The 18345-nt window shown below is 56.6% G+C and overlaps 1 protein-coding gene across 1 annotated transcript; it reads left to right on the top strand.

Moving 5' to 3' along the window:
- LARGE2 (LARGE xylosyl- and glucuronyltransferase 2) lies at positions 1-18070 on the top strand. Its single transcript, XM_066551947.1, has 15 exons — positions 1-101; positions 11406-11579; positions 11863-12119; positions 12515-12597; positions 12866-12993; positions 13409-13576; positions 13732-13836; positions 14100-14212; positions 14320-14445; positions 14594-14749; positions 14858-15021; positions 15301-15579; positions 15914-16060; positions 16208-16403; positions 16512-18070. The coding sequence occupies exons 2-15, from the start codon at positions 11480-11482 to the stop codon at positions 16707-16709; spliced, it is 2220 nt and encodes a 739-aa protein (XP_066408044.1). The 5' UTR covers positions 1-101; positions 11406-11479; the 3' UTR covers positions 16710-18070.
- The last annotated feature ends 275 nt before the right edge of the window (positions 18071-18345 follow it).

The raw sequence follows: 18345 nt of genomic DNA, 5'->3' as shown, positions 1-18345 counted from the left end.
GAGAATCTTTGGTTAGAGGGGGGTCCTCACAGGCACCAGCAGGCCGTGCCAACTTCTCCAGCTGTTCCTAGCCACTCCTGCAACCTTGGCAGCCTTCAAAGGTTAGTTATAATGTATGTTAAGTAGATGGTTTACATGTGGTTGCTCCTTTGCTGTTTTAGTGCTTCTAAGTCAGTGTACAGGAGATAATCATGTAGCAGAAGGGCTTGGCTCTCTGGATATTTGGGACCTGTGGGAGGCTCTGGAGACAACACTGGGACTTGCAAGCCCCCACAGCCCAGTTCTCTGGAGGGAAGGACCAGATTCTCCACAGCAGTCCTTTGAATAAAGTGTGATCCCATCTCTGTGGCTCTTCTCCTGAGTGCATGTCTGGATCCTTCTCCCCAGACAATACCATGGTCTATTGCTTATTTCTTGTGTAGTGGGCAGTAAGTCGCTGGGACCTGGACTGAGGAGCTGGAACAAGCTCTCTGGGGCATTGTTCTGTCCTAGCAGCTTCTGAAGGCTTCTGAAGGCTGGGAGCTTGTGCTGGCATTGTTCTGTCCTAGCAGCTTCTTTTCCCTCCGTCTGTTACATCAAGTGTTTGTTTGGGGCCACTGTTCTCAGTGGCCACCTCTCTCTCCCTGCCCCTCATTAGTGTAGGGCTTGGCATGCCAGCAGGAGGGAGCCTCAGCAATGTCTATGCCTTGATCGGATTTGTCAAGGCTCCTTCCCTTTTCTTCCTGTTCATTGAGGTCTGAAACAAAGCAAACAGAGGAGAGGAATGCCAAAGAATAGGAGTGAGGGAAGAGAGGAACGCTGGAGTGACAGGCTGCCCCTGCACACAGGCAGCCCCCTGCCTTAGTCTGCTGGGGCAGAGCTGGTGGCAGAGCATTGAGGGAGGTGAGGCCATTCCTTGGCAGTTCTATTCCCAGCTCTGGCAGCAGCTGTCTGTCTCCCTGTGCTGTGCTGTGGGACTCCTATCCTCACTGCTCAGGTAGCTTAGGTAGCTTCCAGAGCCTCAGGCTCGCTGCCTACTCTGCACGGGCACGTGCGCCTGAGCACAGCTTGAGGGAAACTGCTTTGTTTGTCTTGGGCTGTGGTGAAAGGTTTCCCTCTTTACCTGTGTCAGGAAATTTTCCTCTGCCAGGCAGATCCAAAGAAGCCCGACATGGAGCTGAAAGTCCTGCCTGGGTGCCAGGGCAGTGAGGCACTGGCCCCTCCCCATCTTGGAGCCAGATAAGTGCTGGAACAAGGCCCTTTTGTGCAGACAGGTGTGTGAAGTGGAGACAAACATTGCTCTGGCACTCATATTGCTTCCCAGGAGGCAGGAGACTCTGGAGGGGAGTCGTGGCCAGCCAGACAAAGCTGCCAGAGGTAAAGCTTTGTCCAGTCTGATAGATCTCCTTGCTCCCTCCTTTGTCATCCCCAGGCCCTCAGGCAGTTTGCCCTTCATCCTGCCCCTGACTCACCCATAGATTGGATCAGGGAAGGCAAGAGGATGCTCAACAGCCCCAGTATAAAGCACTTGAGGTGAAATACATCCCTGCTAGTAACACCTTCCCCTTGCATTTAAGCTGCAAGGAACAGCCTTTAAGCCACAGTCTCCTCTTCCCTTTCCTTCTTCCTCCTTGTTCTCTACCTTCTGGCAATCTTTGCACTCCACGGTTTAATTAAAGAGCAGAGCAAAGTGCTTAGACTCCAAAATGTGCAGATTAAGGGGTTACTAATCCTCTTCCTCAATGGGTGCTCACATCCTGTCCAGCCTGTTATCAAGCTTTTGTTCCCTGAGTGGAAACTTGGCCAAACTTGAGACCTCTACCTCTCTTCCTGCCTGCTGCGCTGAGGAGGAAGGGTGAGGAGTGACAGGAGAGCCATGGGGGAGAAGCCAAGAGAGTTGTGGGCCTACAGAATTCTCAAGGTGGATTTGTAGTCAGCGCTGACTATCTTTGCTTTTTGTGTCCTGTCTCGTTTTGGTGCTCCAGGTGCAATAAAGCAGGGGTTTGGTGTTTTTCCTTGAGTGCTGTCTTCCTATTCTGACAAAATAAGCTTTCTGTCAGAGGAAGCAACTGCTTCCCTTTGTGTGTGTGCTTGTGTGTTTATTTGCTGGGTGATTTGGTTCAGGTGTGTGCCTTCCCTGTGCATACACCCCTCTCTCGATTTCCCAACAGTCTCCTCTGTGCTCTTATTCCCAGTATATGCACAAGTGCTGCAGCGCTGCTGAAAGAGCAGGAATCCCTCACAGCAGTGGGAGGCTGGTGCCTGACAGTGCTGCATGAGGCCGGTCGCATCCTCATCTGGGGAGGCTGAGATCCCTTCAGATCCCTTCTCACATACAGTGTCCGTGAGAAGAGGAAGGTGGATCCACATGGAGGCACTAGGAGGGAAGAGGGAGTAGTGAGGATGAGTGTGGTGGGAAGGGTCTTCCTAGAAGCATCCTGGAAGACCTGATCACAGGATGACCTGAGATGTTATGCCTATCCTGTTGCAGGCTGGGCACTGCACAGAGGTTGCTGTGGATTGCAGAAGACATGAGCTTTTGTCCTCAGCCGCTCATCTGCTGCTTGGTTGAGTTGAGCTATGCTGTTTTTTCCCTGCCTTTGTCCTTTGGTGTGCAAGTTCACGGTTTAGCTCAGCAGTGTGAGAAGCCCCAGGGACAGGAACACAAGGAGTAGCAGGAAGGGAGGAGGGCTACTAATGAGTTTGGATGTTGGGAGTATTCTCCTTTCCACTGCCTGGCTTTGGGAACTGCCTCCCCTCTGGGATCCACTTCCCTCCTTTTTTGCCCCCATCAGTCGCTACCTCATTTCCAGTTTGCAAGATGCCCTATGTGGTTTTTTTGCAGGTAAGTTTTGTGTCTTAGCCTGGACAACAGTTTTTTCTCCAGTGTTGTCAGAGCCTCTAGGCAACGTGCAAGCTTCTCTGTAGCTCAGAATCCCTTCTGGTCGTACAAAATGCCCAGGGCACCCTGAGTGGATGGCACTATTGCTGCTTGGGTTTTTTAGAGCCTGCCCTGAGCCATTCTGGTTTGCTATTTATAGTGCAGTTGTTCCATTCCTGTGTGGATGAGCTCTGCTTTCAGCCTGACTTGGGCACTGAGGGCATTGGTGCCAGGAATAGCTCTGGACAGGGAAGATATAGGAGTGGCTGCTTGAGCACAGCTCCCAGTTTGAGCTAGTCCCTTGTGGAAGAGGTACTGGGCTGCATCCATGAGCTCAGCTGCTTTTCACGCAGAGGAGAGGGATCGCCTTTCATTGTCGGTCAGTGCCTTGTGTGTGCCGGGCTGCTGGACTAGAGTTTGGCATTGTGGGAGATGGAATTTGGAGGAGTTGCTCCAGTGACTGATACCAGCAGGACTAGTGAGGCACCAGGGTGTCACGAGCCAATGGCATGAAGCTGTATCAGCAGAGGATTAGGTTGGTTATTAGGAAAAACCCAGAGGGTGGCTTGGGCACTGGAACAGGCTCCCCAGGGAAGTGGTCACAGCACCAAGCCTGACAGAGTTCAAGAACCTTATGGACAATGCTCTCAGGCACATCGTGTGATTTCTGAGGTTGTCCTGTGCTGAGCTGGGAGTTGGACTTGATGATCCTTATGGGTCCCTTCCAACTCAGGATATCCTATGATTCTGTGCAGGGCAGTTGGCATGGGAAGCCCTGCTCCTAGCATGTCCTCCAAGCCCTGGTATGACCTTGTGTCTCCTGAACTGCTGCCCACTGGGCAGGTGGGTGGGTCCTTGTGGTGGGGTACCTGCCATTCCTTCCACAGGGCCCTGCTCTCTTCTCCCCAGGGAATGTTTGCTAACCCCAAGGGAACTCAAGCTAAGGCCTGATAGGAGCCTGCAGCACAAAAAAAATCAACACCCTCCTCAGAACTGCTGCTAGGGCAGAGCTGTTCCAGCCTTTTGGCTCATGATGTTCTCAGCTTGTCTGGAGACCAGAGCTAGACAAATAATTAATTGCTTGATTTAGTGCCCAAAATGAAAAGCTGGAGGGAGAAAAACTCAACACAGACAAATTTGAGAGACCCTTTATCTTTTATTTTAAATGCAATGCAGCTCAATTGCAAACAAAACAATGCAAAATGAGACTTTTTTGCTTGGAAAACAACGCTTTTTGTTCTTGTCCAAAACTTGTAATGAAGGAGCAAATAGCTCTGAGTTGTCTGGAAACTGCAGTTTTCAATCAATAACTATTCAGGCAAAAACACCCAGTTCTGCTGGTAACAATGCACAGCAGGCACCTGACAACCTGGCTCACAGCCATGCCCCTGGCACCTCCCCAGAGGTGGATGGTGTCATACCTCTTGTGAGCTTTTCCAGGTAGAGTGCCAATATGGGGTTGTTGGAGTCCCTTTGTCTCCTTTTTTTTTGCTGTAATTAACCTAATTAATTTTGCCTGAGGTGGTGCAGACTACAAGCATGTGTAGGGGCTAAGTCTGGCCTGTTGTGCTGGGATATGCACAACATATCCCAGTCTCCCTTGTCCCGCCAGGGAGCACCACCTGGTGCAGGGTGTTCAAGAGCATTTCAAGGGAGCCAGGGGGATGTGGGGTTAGTCCCTACCCATGGGCACTGCTAGCTGGAAGCTTGGGCTATCAGTACCACACAGGATGAAACTCCCAGCCCTTGCTGTATTGGCAGGATGCTTGCTGGGTGTTCCAGCTGTGCTGATGGCAGAGCTGGAACTGGTGGAGGGCTTTGCTGCAGGCTGCCTTGGAGAAAAGCTGGAGTTCCTGGCTGCTGGCCCTGCTCAGCTCTGACCCCAGGAACTGTTGCAAGCCCGCAGCAGTGAAAGTGTCAGGAAATGGCAGGGTAAACAGGTATTGATGCCCGTAGCACATCCGGAGACCAGGACACGGTGAACTTAATGGATTCAGAGCTGGCCATTAGCTGCAGCACAAACATCAGCAAAAATGCAGATAGTAGAAACCTAATCCCATGAGAGAGGAAGGGAGCTAGAGATCAGCCCCTGTTGCTGCTCCTGTTTCAAGAGGCAGTTGGGGTCCCACTGCACAGTGCCCAGGGCTGGTCCCTCCTGTGCCAAGCTGTGCTGGCCAGGGAGGCATGAGGAGGAGATTTGATTCAGCAGTTTGTGGCCTCTGTGTTTGTTCTCAGTTAGGCTTGAGCTTCACCAGGCCCAGAGAAAGGCCAGTCAGTGTTGATACTTCACCTGCTGAGTGTCCTCTTAGCATCACATGACTTGTAGTCCAGGGAGGTAAAGCTGGTAGCAGTGTGTTGAACACCTCCGCTGTGAGTTTCTTGGGGTCCTTCCAGCTTCTTCTTGGGCTTAAGAGGAATGAGAGCACTTGGGGACTGTGTTGCTGTCTGGGTGGGCCCCCTTTACTTTGCCTGAGAGTTGTGGCAAAATGCAGCTGCCCAGCTTGTGAGCACTGCAGGATGCCTGGTAGGCTCAGGCCTCATATGCCACACACTTGCACATTCTGCGGTGGCACTGCTCTCCCCGTGCGTGCCCTGTGTGCCCCCTGTGGCTGACGCTCTGCCGGGCAGCTGAACCCAGTGCCTGGTTGCAGGCAGGGAGACTGACTCTGCAACAGCAGACTGTGCCTAGCAGGGCCTTGTGATCGGAGTGCCTGCCAAGAGGAGCTGCTCCCCTGATACATTCCTGGGTTTCAGACATGAAGAGGTAAGCAGCACGGCATTCCTGTCAGTCCCAGCCTGAGCTTGCTGGTTTCCTCTGGAAACAAGCAAATAGTCTGGTGACAAGAGTCGCTGCTTCAGCCAAGCTTGGAGCTTCAACACCCTTCAGAGACTTTTAGCTCCTCTTCCCCAAGTGCTGTGGTTCTGCCAGAGAAGGAGATGGCGGCTTTTCAGAGTGACCTCTGCAGAATAAAAAACTGAACTCAGAGCGGCAGAATTGTGTGTGTGGTAATCTTACGGGTCTGAGAAGAGCTTGATGTTTGAGAATGAGCTGTAACTGAGGCACAGCTGCCTGTTGTTCCAGGAGGGTCCTTTCTGGGATTTTCTCGGTAGCTTGGTGGTGTCTGGGAGCAGTGGGAGATGAGGATGCTTCCTTTTGCAGCATGTGTTGGTATACAACTCTGTGAGTGCTACTGGATCCCACCTCTAGAACACTCCAGTGGCTCTTTTGCCAGAGGTTGCTCTTTCCAGGGAAATGCAAAGGTGAAACTCTCACTTAGGGTTTACTTATCATAAGACTGGGGAGGGAGGGACGGCGGCATGGTAATCCAGAGCATGGGGTTTTAATCCTGCTCCCCTGGGCAAATTCCATTCCGCCTCTGTAAATTCCTGCAGCTACCCTGCTCTGCACTGCCTGTGTGGTATCTGCCAGCTGGCACAGCCCCCCTCAAGCAGCAGCATTTCAGGCATGGGGAGCAGGACAGGGAGGTGACCCTGAATCATAAGGCACTTTGTCAGATGGCTGCTGCAGTACACTTTAAAAGTGATCTGCTGAATGAGGAACCAGCCTGTCCCCTCCATCTGTAAGAGCAAAAGTGATTGTCCCCGGTTGCTTCTCTTCAAACTGTGGTGCCTTTTCTGAGTTCCTGGTCTGGCTGCGCAGCTCTTGTTGCAGCTTTTGGGCTCTTTCTCACCTTCTGCAAACCTGGGAAGCTGTTGTGTTGGGCTTCTACTGAGGCAGTCTAAGCAGGTCAGCTAAGCTGTCACTCTTCCAAAAATGAGACCTGGGAGAAGAATTTGCAGTTTCTTTCACCTACACCTAGGTAAGACAACAGGCACCATAGCATGAAATCACCCCTCTCCTGGCTGCCCTGCAGCTCTTTACTGGGAACAGCCAGGCTACCTCTTCCCTTGTAATGCCTAGGGGGGAGGCAGTAGAGGGGGCAGCAAGCCTGGGACTGTCCCTGTGCCCCTTCAGGCCTCTGGCTTGGTACCCACAGACAGTGGTTGTGCCTCAGCATGCCTCTGCAGGTACACATTAGCTCTAGAAGAGACAACAGGCTGAGACATCCACCCTCCATGGGCCTTGCTGCCAATTGTGATGTTGTGGGAAAACAGAGCTGCTCCCCTCTGTGCTTGCAGGGCTGGAGGAAACATGGTAATGTGATGGCAAAATTTCCGCTGCCAGCTCTCCCTAAACATTAACTGCTCACCTGATTATTACTGAGCTGTAGAGACCAAAGGCCATTCAGGCTGAGCAATGGGGCCTACAAAGAAAAGGGGATTTCCTGCAAAAGAGTGGATCTTGGAGGAGTGGAGTGCCAGCACATGGGCAGCTCTCAGGAGGAGCCTGGGGCAAGCAAAGTGGCTGCACTTTCCCAGGAATGAAGGTTGCTTGTGCATGGAAGGGTGGCCGGCATACAGCCAGCTTTTGGGCTCCTGCCCACGCATCAGAGGTTGGTGTGAGCATGCACTGGTGTTTGTGCAGCTGCCCAGCTCTGCTGGCATGACATTCTCTGTCCCCTGGCCATTGCCCTGTTGTCACTGGAGGCAGGATGCCCCAGGCATGAGACAAGGCCTGGGTCCTGCCTGCCCCTTCCCTCATATCCACCATGGTCAGCTTCTTCCAGCTAGAGAGGGGACAGGGGTGCCTTTTTCAGTCCCAGTGGCTGTATCCCCTGATCCCTGCTGAAGCAGGAGCTGCTTGCTCCTGGGAAGAATGTGGGGGAGGGAGGATAACCTGCTGTGAACAGCACTTCTGCCCCGCACCCGCGCTGGGGTTGGAAGACGGCAGTATTGGGAAACCTCTTGTCTTACTGCTGGCTGCGCTTGTCTGGTGAGCAAGGAGAACTGAGGAGGGAGGGCAGAGAGGCCCCATTCCGTGACTGCAGGGACGGTGGAGCCGGGAGCTTTATGTGCTGGGCCATGGCTGCTAGTACCTGCTGTGCCCCTTGCCAAGGAGCCGCTTCCAGCCTTGCCCTCCGCTTGCTGTGCCTCTAATGTTTCACAGAGAGGCTGTTTCTGGCTTGCCATCTTCATCCCCGTGAAGGGCCCTGCCGTGCCTGTGCTCCCCAGCAGCCTACCTGTTCCTGCCCTGGCTGGAGAGGGCCTGGCTGGGTCTCAGAGCACTCGCACTTGGTGCTGGGAACAAACAAACGCGGTATGGTGGCCAGGACAAGCGTGTGCAGAGGCTGCCGAGGTCAGCTGGAGCACGAGGCGGGTTCCTCTGCTGAAGCGGTGCTGTTGGCCGCGGGCTGCAGGTCTGCACTGCTCCCAAAGCATGGGTAAGCCCTGCGTGGCAATGCCTCAGCTGGAGCACATGGTGGATATCGTGGAGCAGGGGCAGGACGGTTCCGGGAGCTGAGCATGTGCCCCGGGGCGGCTGGGGGAGCGAAGGGAAGGGCTCCGCTGCCCTGGGGAGCCGCCGGATCAGAGGAGCAGCAGGGCAGCCCGGGCGTTTCCTCTCCCTGCCAGGGCAGGGCTGGGCTGAAGGGCGCTGCTGAGGAGCCGCTGCCTGTTGTACCGGGGCTCTGCAAGGGCAAGCAGGAGCTGCCCGAGCGTGAGGGAGGTAAGCGTGCCTCCCAGGGCAGCCATCCTGGTGCTGCCGTGCCTGCGCGGGCAGGCCGGGACCCGCCTCACCTCACCCGGGGCTCTGGGGTGGGGGCGATTTACATCGGAGGGCTGTGCAGGCGCTCCGCATCCCAGTCCTCTGCCTGCTGCCGCTCCTGGCCTTCTCCCACCGCACCCGGCCCCCTCCAGACGCCCGCGGTACTGGGCATTCCCGGCAAGGGCTTCTCCTTCTGCTGCAGCCCCGGGCCAGGGCCGCTGCCTTTCCCAGCCCCAGGGCCTGCGCGGTGGGGAGGGGGAGCTGCAGGTAGGAGCCTCTCTCTGCATAGTTAGCATTCCCAACCCCGGCCTCCTGCTCCTCCTTCCACCATCCTGCTCACTCCTGGTAGGCTGGGCAGGTCTGGTTGAACACTGCACCCTTTCAGTGAGCCCTGCGCTTCTGGGCCAGAGCAAGGATGAGACAGTAGGGGAACAGTTCTTTCCCTTTCAGATCCACAGTGAGGCTTGCACTCTGCTAAGTTGATGGGCAAGTGCTCTGATGGTGGCCAGTATATCTTCTCTCTGGGTAGCAGCAAGGTCTGCATCCCATCCTCACCATATTTGCATCCCGGGTAGGCTGTGGAACCACTCTTTCCCAGTCATGGGGAGAACAGGTGGGCTCTGCCGCGATCCCAAGGCCCCCAGGGATCTCTCTGTGAGGACAGTCTTTTGCACCTGCCCCAGTAAAGGAGGAGGCAAGTGCTAGGAAGGGGGTAGATAATCCTGATCCTTCCTTTTTTCACTGTGTGAAGGAGGGATTTTGAGGCTTGGGAGTGGGAAGGGAGTTGGAAGGAGGATGGATTCCTCCCAGTTTACTTTGGGCAACTCTGCGCCCCTGGCGCTGGGGGCTCTTGAGTAGAAAGCGAATTTAATCTCTTGTTTTGTTTGTTCTTTCTTCCTCTGAAAGGGGGGCCAGCGGGGTGTGCGGGGGGAGCTTGGGTTTGAGAGCGGGGAGGAGGGGGAAAGTGTCAGATCTAGAAGGGAGGAGTAAAGGGAGGACAGGGAACGGCAGCCCCGGGAGGGAGCAGTAGCAGTGGGCTGCCAGCTGGCTTGGGAGGCGCCGGGGAAGGAGGAGGCAGAGGAGGCGAGGGGAGAGGCAGGTAAGGAAACCAGCGCCTGGGGGGAAGGCAAGCAGCCAGGTGAGGAGTAGCACAAGGGGTGGCAGGAGGGGTGGGGGTGTTATGAGGTGGGGGATGGACAGATCCTTGGGTGCCTCTGGGAGAGGTTGTGAAAACTGACTTGCTGCTGGTCCCATGTGGTCCCGCAGAATTCCCATCCTAGTAGTGTGTTCACATGCAGGCTGGGGAGAGAGTACCATTCCTGCAGCGAGGGGCCATGGGGGCAAGTGGGAGCAGGACGGATGCTGCTGTGTGCCATCACCTTCTCTCTCCTTTGTTTGTGCTAAAGTTGTTTCCCTGCCCCTCTGCTTCCCCTGGGTGCTGGCTGACCTCCTCGGCCTTTTCTCACCATGCCCCCCTGCCATTCCCCTCCAGCATGGCCTGAACAGTCCTCCAACTTTGTGTGCACCTCGGCATGTGAGATGGCAGACAGGCTGGCAGCAGCATGTGGAGATCTCGCCATGTCCAGCGTGTCCCGTGGCTGTGGCAGGGAGAAGGGGTGCCTGGGCCTGGTGTGCTCCATGTGTCAGCTCCCCGTTTTCCCTGCCATGCCTGTGCTTGGCCTGCTCTGTAGAGCACAAAAACAGGTCAAGCCCGGGCCTGGCTTGCAGGGAGCTGTGATGTCAGTAGGCACCTTCTCTGCAGGAAAAGAGGTGCAGCTCTCAGGAGCCGTGCCTACTGCCGCGGGAGCTCAGCTGTATCTCCAGTGGGCTGGCGTGCCCGTGCTTCCGCGGGCTGGCCATGCCCCAGCCCTTCTAGAGCCTGGGTATCCCTCACCGAGGGTGGATGGGACCATCCGTCTGCAATTGCTCCAGCGGGCTGGAGCTTGCGCCCGGCCCCAGGGGCCGCGGGGAGGGTCGGGGGCCGCGGTATGTGTTCTCCTAGGCTCCAGCCCCCGCGGCCCCATGGGCATCTGCACATCAATGGGCTCCAACGGGGCGTGTGCAGGGGGAGCAGACCCTAATCCGGCCCATTCAGTCCGACGGCAGCTTTTGTTGTCCAGATGTTGCTGCGCCGAGGGCGAGGGCGCGGAGCCGCGGGCAGGGGTGCAGAGCGAGGGCAGGCTGCGGCGGGGGGCAGGCGTCTCCGTCCCCGTGGGGTTTTTGCCTGCCCGGGCGCCAGGCTCCGCGGGGCCCCGGCGGGAGCAGGGCTCTGCCCGCCTTGGGAGCGTCCCGCCGGCGGCGGCGGAGTGAAAGCGGCCTAACACGCGTGGCAGAGCGCGGCAGGGGGCGGAGGCTGCCCCGGCCGCCCGATGCCCCAGTGCGGCCGGGGAGCGACTTTCGCGCAGGTGTTTGGGGTTTTCCCACCGAAGTGGGCGGGCAGCGGCGCTTAGTGCGGGAGTTCCCCGAGCCCCCCGGCCCTGCGTGGGCCGCGCTCCGGCCGAGGCGGCGGGGGAGGGACCGCGCCTCTCCCACGGGCAGGCTCCGGGACCCGCCGCCCAGCTCGGGAGGGCCTCCTAGCATTATTACCCCTCCTCTCCTCTGTGAGCCCTAGGCCTGTGGGATGGCAGGGAGCAAGGCACAAAGCTGGGGTAGAATCTCTTGGAAACCTCCTTCCTATCCCATTCCCCTCCATGTTTGAGGCACCCCCCCACAGGCTCTGCAGTCCAGTCCGGATGGCGGGACAAGTCGAGGGGGGTAAATGTTCCATCATGGGCAGGAGTGGGCTGTCTGGAGAGGTAGTGGATGTCTGTTTCACTTCTTCAGTTGTCCAGGTACTGTCCTGGAGGAGCAGGTGATGGAGGATGTCCTGCTGGGGAGATGTTGGCACACCTGGGTGGGGGCTACTGGTGAGACCTCTCTCTTTTCCCCTGTCCCTCACAGGCTCTAGGATGCCAGGGCCAGCTGGACTCGGGTTGCCCACCTGATCCTTGTTGCTCGTGTCCTGCCAGCACATCATGTTGCTCTCCTGGCGCACGAAGCTGAAGTTGCTGCTCGCCACGGTGACCCTGGCCATTCTCCTCTCCTGGCTCTACCTCTTTGTGGGAAGCCTTGAATGTGAGTGAGTCCTTCTCATCCTCCTCAGATCAAGGGACAGTCCACAACAGAGGGTGGGCAGCAGGGGATTAGGCCTTGGGGTGGTTGCTCTGGCCAGGCAAGTCACTGCAGGTGAGTCTGACTTTAGGACATCTCCAGGAACATCTCTGGAGATCAGAGGAAAGAGCTGAGATGCTGGCTGGGCACTTGTGAGACATGCTGGGACCTCTCAGTTGTGGCTCTGCCCCAGCAATTCACACCTGGGCTCTCCTATGGCCTTTGCATGTCCCAATCTCTTCCACAGATGGCCGCTTCCTCCTGCTGCCACCCTGTCTGGGCGAGCAGCCGAGCCGGGATGTGGAGCGGGAGGCGCTGGCTTCACGTGTGCGCAGGGTGGAGGAGGAGAATCAGCAGCTCCGGCTGCAGCTCAGTCAGGCTCAGGCAGAGGGCAGCGATGGCAGCCCGCAGTGGGGGGCTTCTGCCGAGGACAGAGACCCCCCTGGGGGCGAGAGGAGCAACCACACGGCCTGTGCCAAGCAGCGGACAGTGCACAAGTGTGAGGTGGGTGATGGTGGCACCAGCACGGTGGCATTGTGGATAGGGAATGTCGGGTGGGAGGCTGGGACCCTGTGGGAGCACGGATATATGAGCACCTCACCTGGCACTGCTCTCCCTGTGCTCTGGCCATGCTGGGGCCTCATCCCAGCTCTCCACAGTGCTCAGTGGGTGAGGGTATTTTCCTTCTCCAGAGAAGGAGACCAGACAGGAGGAGTGGCAGCAAGACTCCTGTTCCCCACTTCTGAGTTAGGGAACTCCCACCTCTCTTTGGGGCTCCTTCTGCATGGGAAAGGTGGGGTTTTGAAGCTTCTCCCTGTAGTGTGGTCCCAGGCAGGAGCTGAGAGCCCTGCAGGGAGCGGGTGTCCAGTCTCAAAAAGGCACCGTTTGTCTTTGGGCAGCTCCTTCACGTTGCGATTGTGTGTGCTGGGCACAATGCGAGCCGGGACGTGGTCACCCTGGTGAAATCCATCCTCTTCCACAGGTAATGGGGAGACCTTGTGCCAGCAGCCTGCTGGTTGGGGTTCTCAGATGAGCTGCTGCAGGCTGCAGCAGGGCAGTGCTGCAGAAGGGGGCTCTAGGACCTCTCTCTACCCCTTGTGCTTAGAGTGGCACAGTGGAATTTGTTTCCCCTAGAGGGTTTTTTTTCCATTTGCCCTGTCAGCTGATAATCTGTCTCATGGGTGGGATGGGAAACTATGTCCTCTTCATGCTGCTGTGATGCTGAATGTTGCTGTGCTTGCCCTTGGCAGAAAAAACCCCCTCCACTTTCACTTCATCACGGATTCAGTGGCGCACCAGATCCTCCATACGCTCTTCCAGTCCTGGATGGTCCCTTCCATCCACGTCAGCTTCTACAATGCCGATGACTTGAAGGCAGGTGCCTGCCCTCCCTTTACCCTGTCCCAAGCCAATGCTTAGAGGGTCAAGGGGAGCAGCAGAGAGGGATGAGTGGATGGAGGATGAGTAACTTTTTCTTGCAGATCCCTGGCTCACCCCCTCCTCTTTCTGGGCTTGTTGCTGGTGCTGCTGAGAGGGGAGCACAAGGCTGGTACTGGCAGGGTGGGGAAGTGCCTTGCGGTGGCAGTGCCTCTGTGGCAAAGCTGAGTGAGGCACTGGGGTCCAGGTGGGGGTTTTGGTGGCTGGAGGAAATGCTCTGGGCTTGGCTGGCTCCACAGCTCTGCATGCCCTTCTGTTGTTGGCCTCCTCTGCATGGGATTCCGGGACACACAGCTGCCCGGGCAGGGGAAGGGCATGACCATGCCTGGCCCTGAGGTGTGTTGCCTTGCAGCCAGAGGTGTCATGGATCCCCAACAAGCACTACTCTGGCATCTACGGGCTGATGAAGCTGACACTTACCAAGGCACTACCCTCCGACCTCTCCAAAGTCATTGTCTTGGACACAGACATCACCTTTGCCACCGACATTGCTGAGCTCTGGGCTGTCTTTGGAAAGTTTTCTGGTGAGAACAGAGTGTCCCTGGGGCCCTGGCAGGGCCTTGGATGCTGGGCTCAGGGTGGCAGTGCCTGCCTGCCACAGCACCAGCACAGTGGGTTTGCTTGGGCCCTCTGAAACAACAGCAAGATGAGCTGCATCCACGTCCCTCTGTTTTCTCAGAAAAGCAGGTGATTGGGCTGGTGGAGAACCAAAGTGACTGGTACTTAGGCAACCTGTGGAAAAACCACAAACCATGGCCAGCCCTGGGACGTGGCTTCAACACAGGTGAGTGTGGGCTGCCAGGGTGGCAGGTGCAGCCTCATAGCACATGCAGCTGAGGTGGTACTTGGCACAGGGAGACTGGGACAAGCTGAGGTACAGTGGGAAAGTGGTGGGTACAAGAGGAGCGCTACAGCATCCCAGGGTTGTGGGTAGGCACAGAGAAGTGGCATATCCCAGGGGCTGAAGGCATGCAGGCAGCTGTGCCTCAGCTCTGTAATGGCTGGGTGCTCTCTCAGTGACCCTGTGCCCTCTCCCCTGGCCCTCAGGGGTGATCCTGCTCCTGCTGGACCGCCTGCGTCGCCTGGGCTGGGAGCAGATGTGGCGGCTGACAGCAGAGCGGGAGCTGATGAGCATGCTCTCCACCTCGCTGGCTGATCAGGTAACTGTCCCTCCTCTGGGACAGGTTGGTCCTTCTGCATTCCCACAGCACTGCAGGCACAGGGGATCTTCCTCATCCACCCATGCACTCACCTTTCTCTCTCCTAGGATATCTTCAATGCAGTGATCAAGCAGGACCCATCCCTGGTGTACCGGCTTCCCTGCTTCTGGAATGTGCAGCTCTCTGATCACACCCGCTCAGAGCAGTGCTACACTGAGCTCTCAGATCTCAAGGTGGGTTGGGTTGCTGCTTTTGAGACTGGGGAGGGCCTGAAGGACAGTGCAGGCACTGGAAGTCCAGGGGAGTCAGCATGGGGTCTGAGGGTTTGGGGAGCCTGATACTGCTGACTTCCCTTACATGGGGTGACACACTACTGCTCAGGTGATCCACTGGAACTCGCCCAAGAAGCTGCGGGTGAAGAACAAGCACGTGGAGTTCTTCCGTAACCTCTACCTGACCTTCCTGGAGTACGATGGGAACCTGCTGCGCAGAGAGCTTTTTGGCTGTGCCAGTCTTCCCAGCCCACCCAGGGACCAGGTGAGGCTGACTGCAACTCTGCCCTCAGCTGCAGAGCTCTGGGTGGGCAGAGACCTCATGCAACTGCCCCTGGGGTTCCTACTCCCCCTCACCTTCATGGTGTTGCAGTTGCAGCAGGCGCTGGAGGAGTTGGATGAGGATGATCCCTGCTATGACTTCCGCCAGCAGCACCTCATGCAGCACCGCATCCACCTGTTCTTCCTGCAGTACGAGTTCCTGGCCCTTCCCAACCCCACCGATGTCACCCTTGTGGCCCAGCTCTCCATGGACAGGTACTTGCTAGTAGAACTGGTGGGAGGTTGCAACCCACATCCACGCCTCTGGGTAGGCTCTACAGCTTTGGAGCTACCAGGGAATCTCATTTCATCCTTTTCACGCCAGTATTTGGCAGTGAGAAACAACACCCCAAGGTGGGAACTTCAGTTCTTCCTGCTCCCTCCTGAACTGGGCATGGCTGGCACGTGGCTCTCTGGAGGCACCCAGATGTGGGTTTGGTTCAGAAGCTGCCCCGCAGGGCAGGTCTGGTGCTCAGGCTGTGCCCTCTGCTCCAGGTTACAAATGCTGGAGGCCATCTGCAAGCACTGGGCAGGCCCCATCAGCCTGGCGCTGTACATGTCGGACGCCGAGGCGCAGCAGTTCCTGCGCTACGCCCAGGCCTCCGAGGTGCTGAGCGCCCGCCGCAATGTGGCCTACCACATTGTCTACAAGGAGGGGCAGTTCTACCCCATCAACCTCCTGCGCAACGTGGCCTTGGCCAACACGCAGACCCCGTACGTCTTCCTGACAGACATCGACTTCCTGCCGATGTATGGCCTCTATGATTACCTCAGGTAAGGCTTTTTCCAGCTGGCTCTTGCTCAGCCTGCTGGGTTCCCCAAGCACCAGAGTTTTCAGGAAATGCCCTGGGTAGCAGCTCTCAATAGGCTGTTTCCTTTGTGTTCAACCTTGGGGTCCGGCCCTTACTTTGTCAGACACCAGTAGATGAGGAAGGAGCTGTGGCTTTGAGAGTTCCCCTGTTCCTTCTATCCCTGGATGGTGCCACTGCCAATTCTCAAAACCCATTAATACCTGTGTGGAGTAGTGGGCAGGCTAGAGGGGCTGAGGAAGGAGGCTGTGGCTATGTCTCACAGTCAGGGGGACCTGACACCCTTCCTACTACCGCAGGAACTCCATTCAACAGCTGGAGCTGCCCCAGAGGAAGGCAGCTCTCATCGTGCCAGCATTTGAGACCCTGCACTACCGTCTGACCTTTCCCAAATCCAAAGCAGAGCTGCTCTCCATGCTGGACATGGGCTCCCTCTACACCTTCAGGTAGGGACTAGCATTGTCCCACCATCCAAGCAGAAGTCAGCTCTGTACCCTTGTCGCTTGGGGCTGTGCACCCCCTGTCTCAGAGGGGGGTAGCAGACCCCCTGCATCCTCTACTGCCTCAGTCTCCATTTCCATCTCTCCCCATAGGTACCACGTGTGGCCAAAAGGCCACGCCCCAACAGACTACGCCAAATGGCGGACGGCCACCGTGCCATACCGTGTGGCATGGCAGCCAGACTTCGAGCCTTACGTTGTAGTGAGGCGAGACTGCCCCAGGTATGACCAGAGGTTTGTCGGCTTCGGCTGGAACAAAGTCTCCCACATCATGGAGCTGGATGCGCAGGTGGGTGCGGGGCTCCTGGTACCGCCGGGTCTTGGGGGCCTGTGGCTGGGCAGTGACATGTGGGTGCCACCAAGCTGATGATGGTAAGGGCTGCTGCTCTGTCCCCAGGAGTATGAGCTGCTGGTCCTGCCCAATGCCTTCATGATCCACATGCCCCATGCCCCCAGCTTCGACATCTCCAAGTTCCGCCTGAGCGCAGGGTACCGGGGCTGCCTCCAGACCCTGCGGGAGGAGTTCCACCAGGACCTGTCACGGCGATACGGGGCTGCTGCACTCAAATACCTCACTGCCGAGAGAAGCCTGTGACACCTGGGGACACTGGGTGCGGGGTACAAACAGCACACTGGAGAAGGGAGGGCGCAGGGCCTCCCTCCTACCTCTGCCCACCACCGCCGCCCAGCCTGAGGGAACGGAGTCGGCAGCACAGCCTCTCCAGCCCACCAAAGGGATGCCTATAGATAAGGTGGAAGACATCAGTCGCAAGAACAGGCAGTGCCTGCAGGTCAAGCTGCTCCAGCCTTTCTGTGTTACAGGGGAACCTCCCCATGCCAGGGGCCAGGGGTGGGATCTCCTCCCTTCCTTCTTTTAGCTGATGTGGATTCCCAGTCTTCATTAGTTCACCTCACCTTGAGGCCTGGCTCCTTCAGAGATCTGGGAGCTGAACGTTACCCTATTCTGCCTCTGCTCAATGGCCCCAGGTCTCAGTCCACAAGGCCCTCAGGGGATTTGGTGAGTTGGAGATGAGGTCATACAGCAACCCTTTACATCCTTTGTGGAGTAGGCTCAGAGGAAATGTCCCAGCATCCTGAGAGGAGTGGCCAGGGAGTACTGCAAGTAGTTGGAGCCTTGATTCAAACCCAGATCAAGGCTAGCTGTTTAATGGAGGTAAATATTATTATTCCTCATCTGTATGGATGCAGTCTCCAGTGGAGCTGGCTCTGTACAGGTGGTGTGGGAGTCACCCAGATCAGGATAGGCTGTCTGCTGTTGCCAGCAGTGAGCTCCCAGGATGGACCTCCCAGCTGGGAGCAGCCATGCTGGTGACAGATCCTCTCGTGCTGCTATTGCCCCACAGGGCAGGGCTGCCAACCATCCCCAAAACAGCAGCTTCATGGGCCAGCAGAGGCTGGGAGAAGTTCCCAGTGAGGACCGCCCTGCTCCTCCCCAGTTCTCGGCGGCACAGTTGTTGCCATCAACAATCAGGGACATGGCTGACACTGGACAAGAGCATAGCTGAACACTGTGGGGGAAGGAACCCCATGCTGGGAGCAGCTTGACTGGACACTGTTCTATCGCTATCACACACTGGAGCACAGAGGATGCATTGCATTCCTCACACTATTTAAATTATTTAATACTTTTCTCATAAGAATTCAGTAATTAGATTTTCTGGGTTTTATTTTTAATCTTTTCTTCTTCCCAGATGATTTTGCTGGTGGCCCTGGAGGCTCTCCAGGCCAGCTGCTGCTGCAGTCTCCACTGTTCTCTTCTTAGCTTTGCTCTGGGCTGCAAGGGTCTGCTCTGTACAGGGTGAGGATTTCCGTCCATGGTGGGAGCGGCTAAGAGGAACCATAGAAAGTGCGGGGTATGGAAAGGGCACAAACGCCTCTTGCTTATTCTCTCTTTTTAATTTAATTTTTAAATTAAAGCTTTTTTATTCTTTTTCACATTCTTGTTAAAAACTGCCTGGTTATTAATTTTTTTCTGCTGTGAGCCTGCACATGTCCCCTGGAGGGAAGGCAGCAGGCAGAGAGCAATGGAGGAGTAGCCCAAGGTACACAGGTGCCCTGCCAGCTCTGAAAGGGCTGGTGGTGCTGACTGAGGTGGGCTTAAGGCTTGATGGTTCCTGTGCTGCAATGGGACCCCAGCAGCCTGCCTGCACAGCCAGCACCTCTGAACTGGAGCCTCTGTCTTAGCATAGACTCAGTTTAATCACACCCAA

The sequence above is a fragment of the Molothrus aeneus genome, chromosome 6, assembly GCF_037042795.1.
Source record: "Molothrus aeneus isolate 106 chromosome 6, BPBGC_Maene_1.0, whole genome shotgun sequence".
NCBI classification, from domain to species: Eukaryota; Metazoa; Chordata; class Aves; order Passeriformes; family Icteridae; genus Molothrus; species Molothrus aeneus.
This window is presented reverse-complemented; position numbering and strand designations above follow the sequence as displayed.

What these genes read in the sequence shown, in the direction of transcription:
- LARGE2 (XM_066551947.1), top strand. Translation starts at nt 11,480, where the DNA reads ATGTTGCTCTCCTGGCGCACGAAGCTGAAGTTGCTGCTCGCCACGGTG. An exon ending in CCAGCCCACCCAGGGACCAG is followed by an intron (nt 14,750 to 14,857) that starts GTGAGGCTGACT and finishes ATGGTGTTGCAG; the next exon opens with TTGCAGCAGGCGCTGGAGGA. An exon ending in GGCTCCCTCTACACCTTCAG is followed by an intron (nt 16,061 to 16,207) that starts GTAGGGACTAGC and finishes CTCTCCCCATAG; the next exon opens with GTACCACGTGTGGCCAAAAG.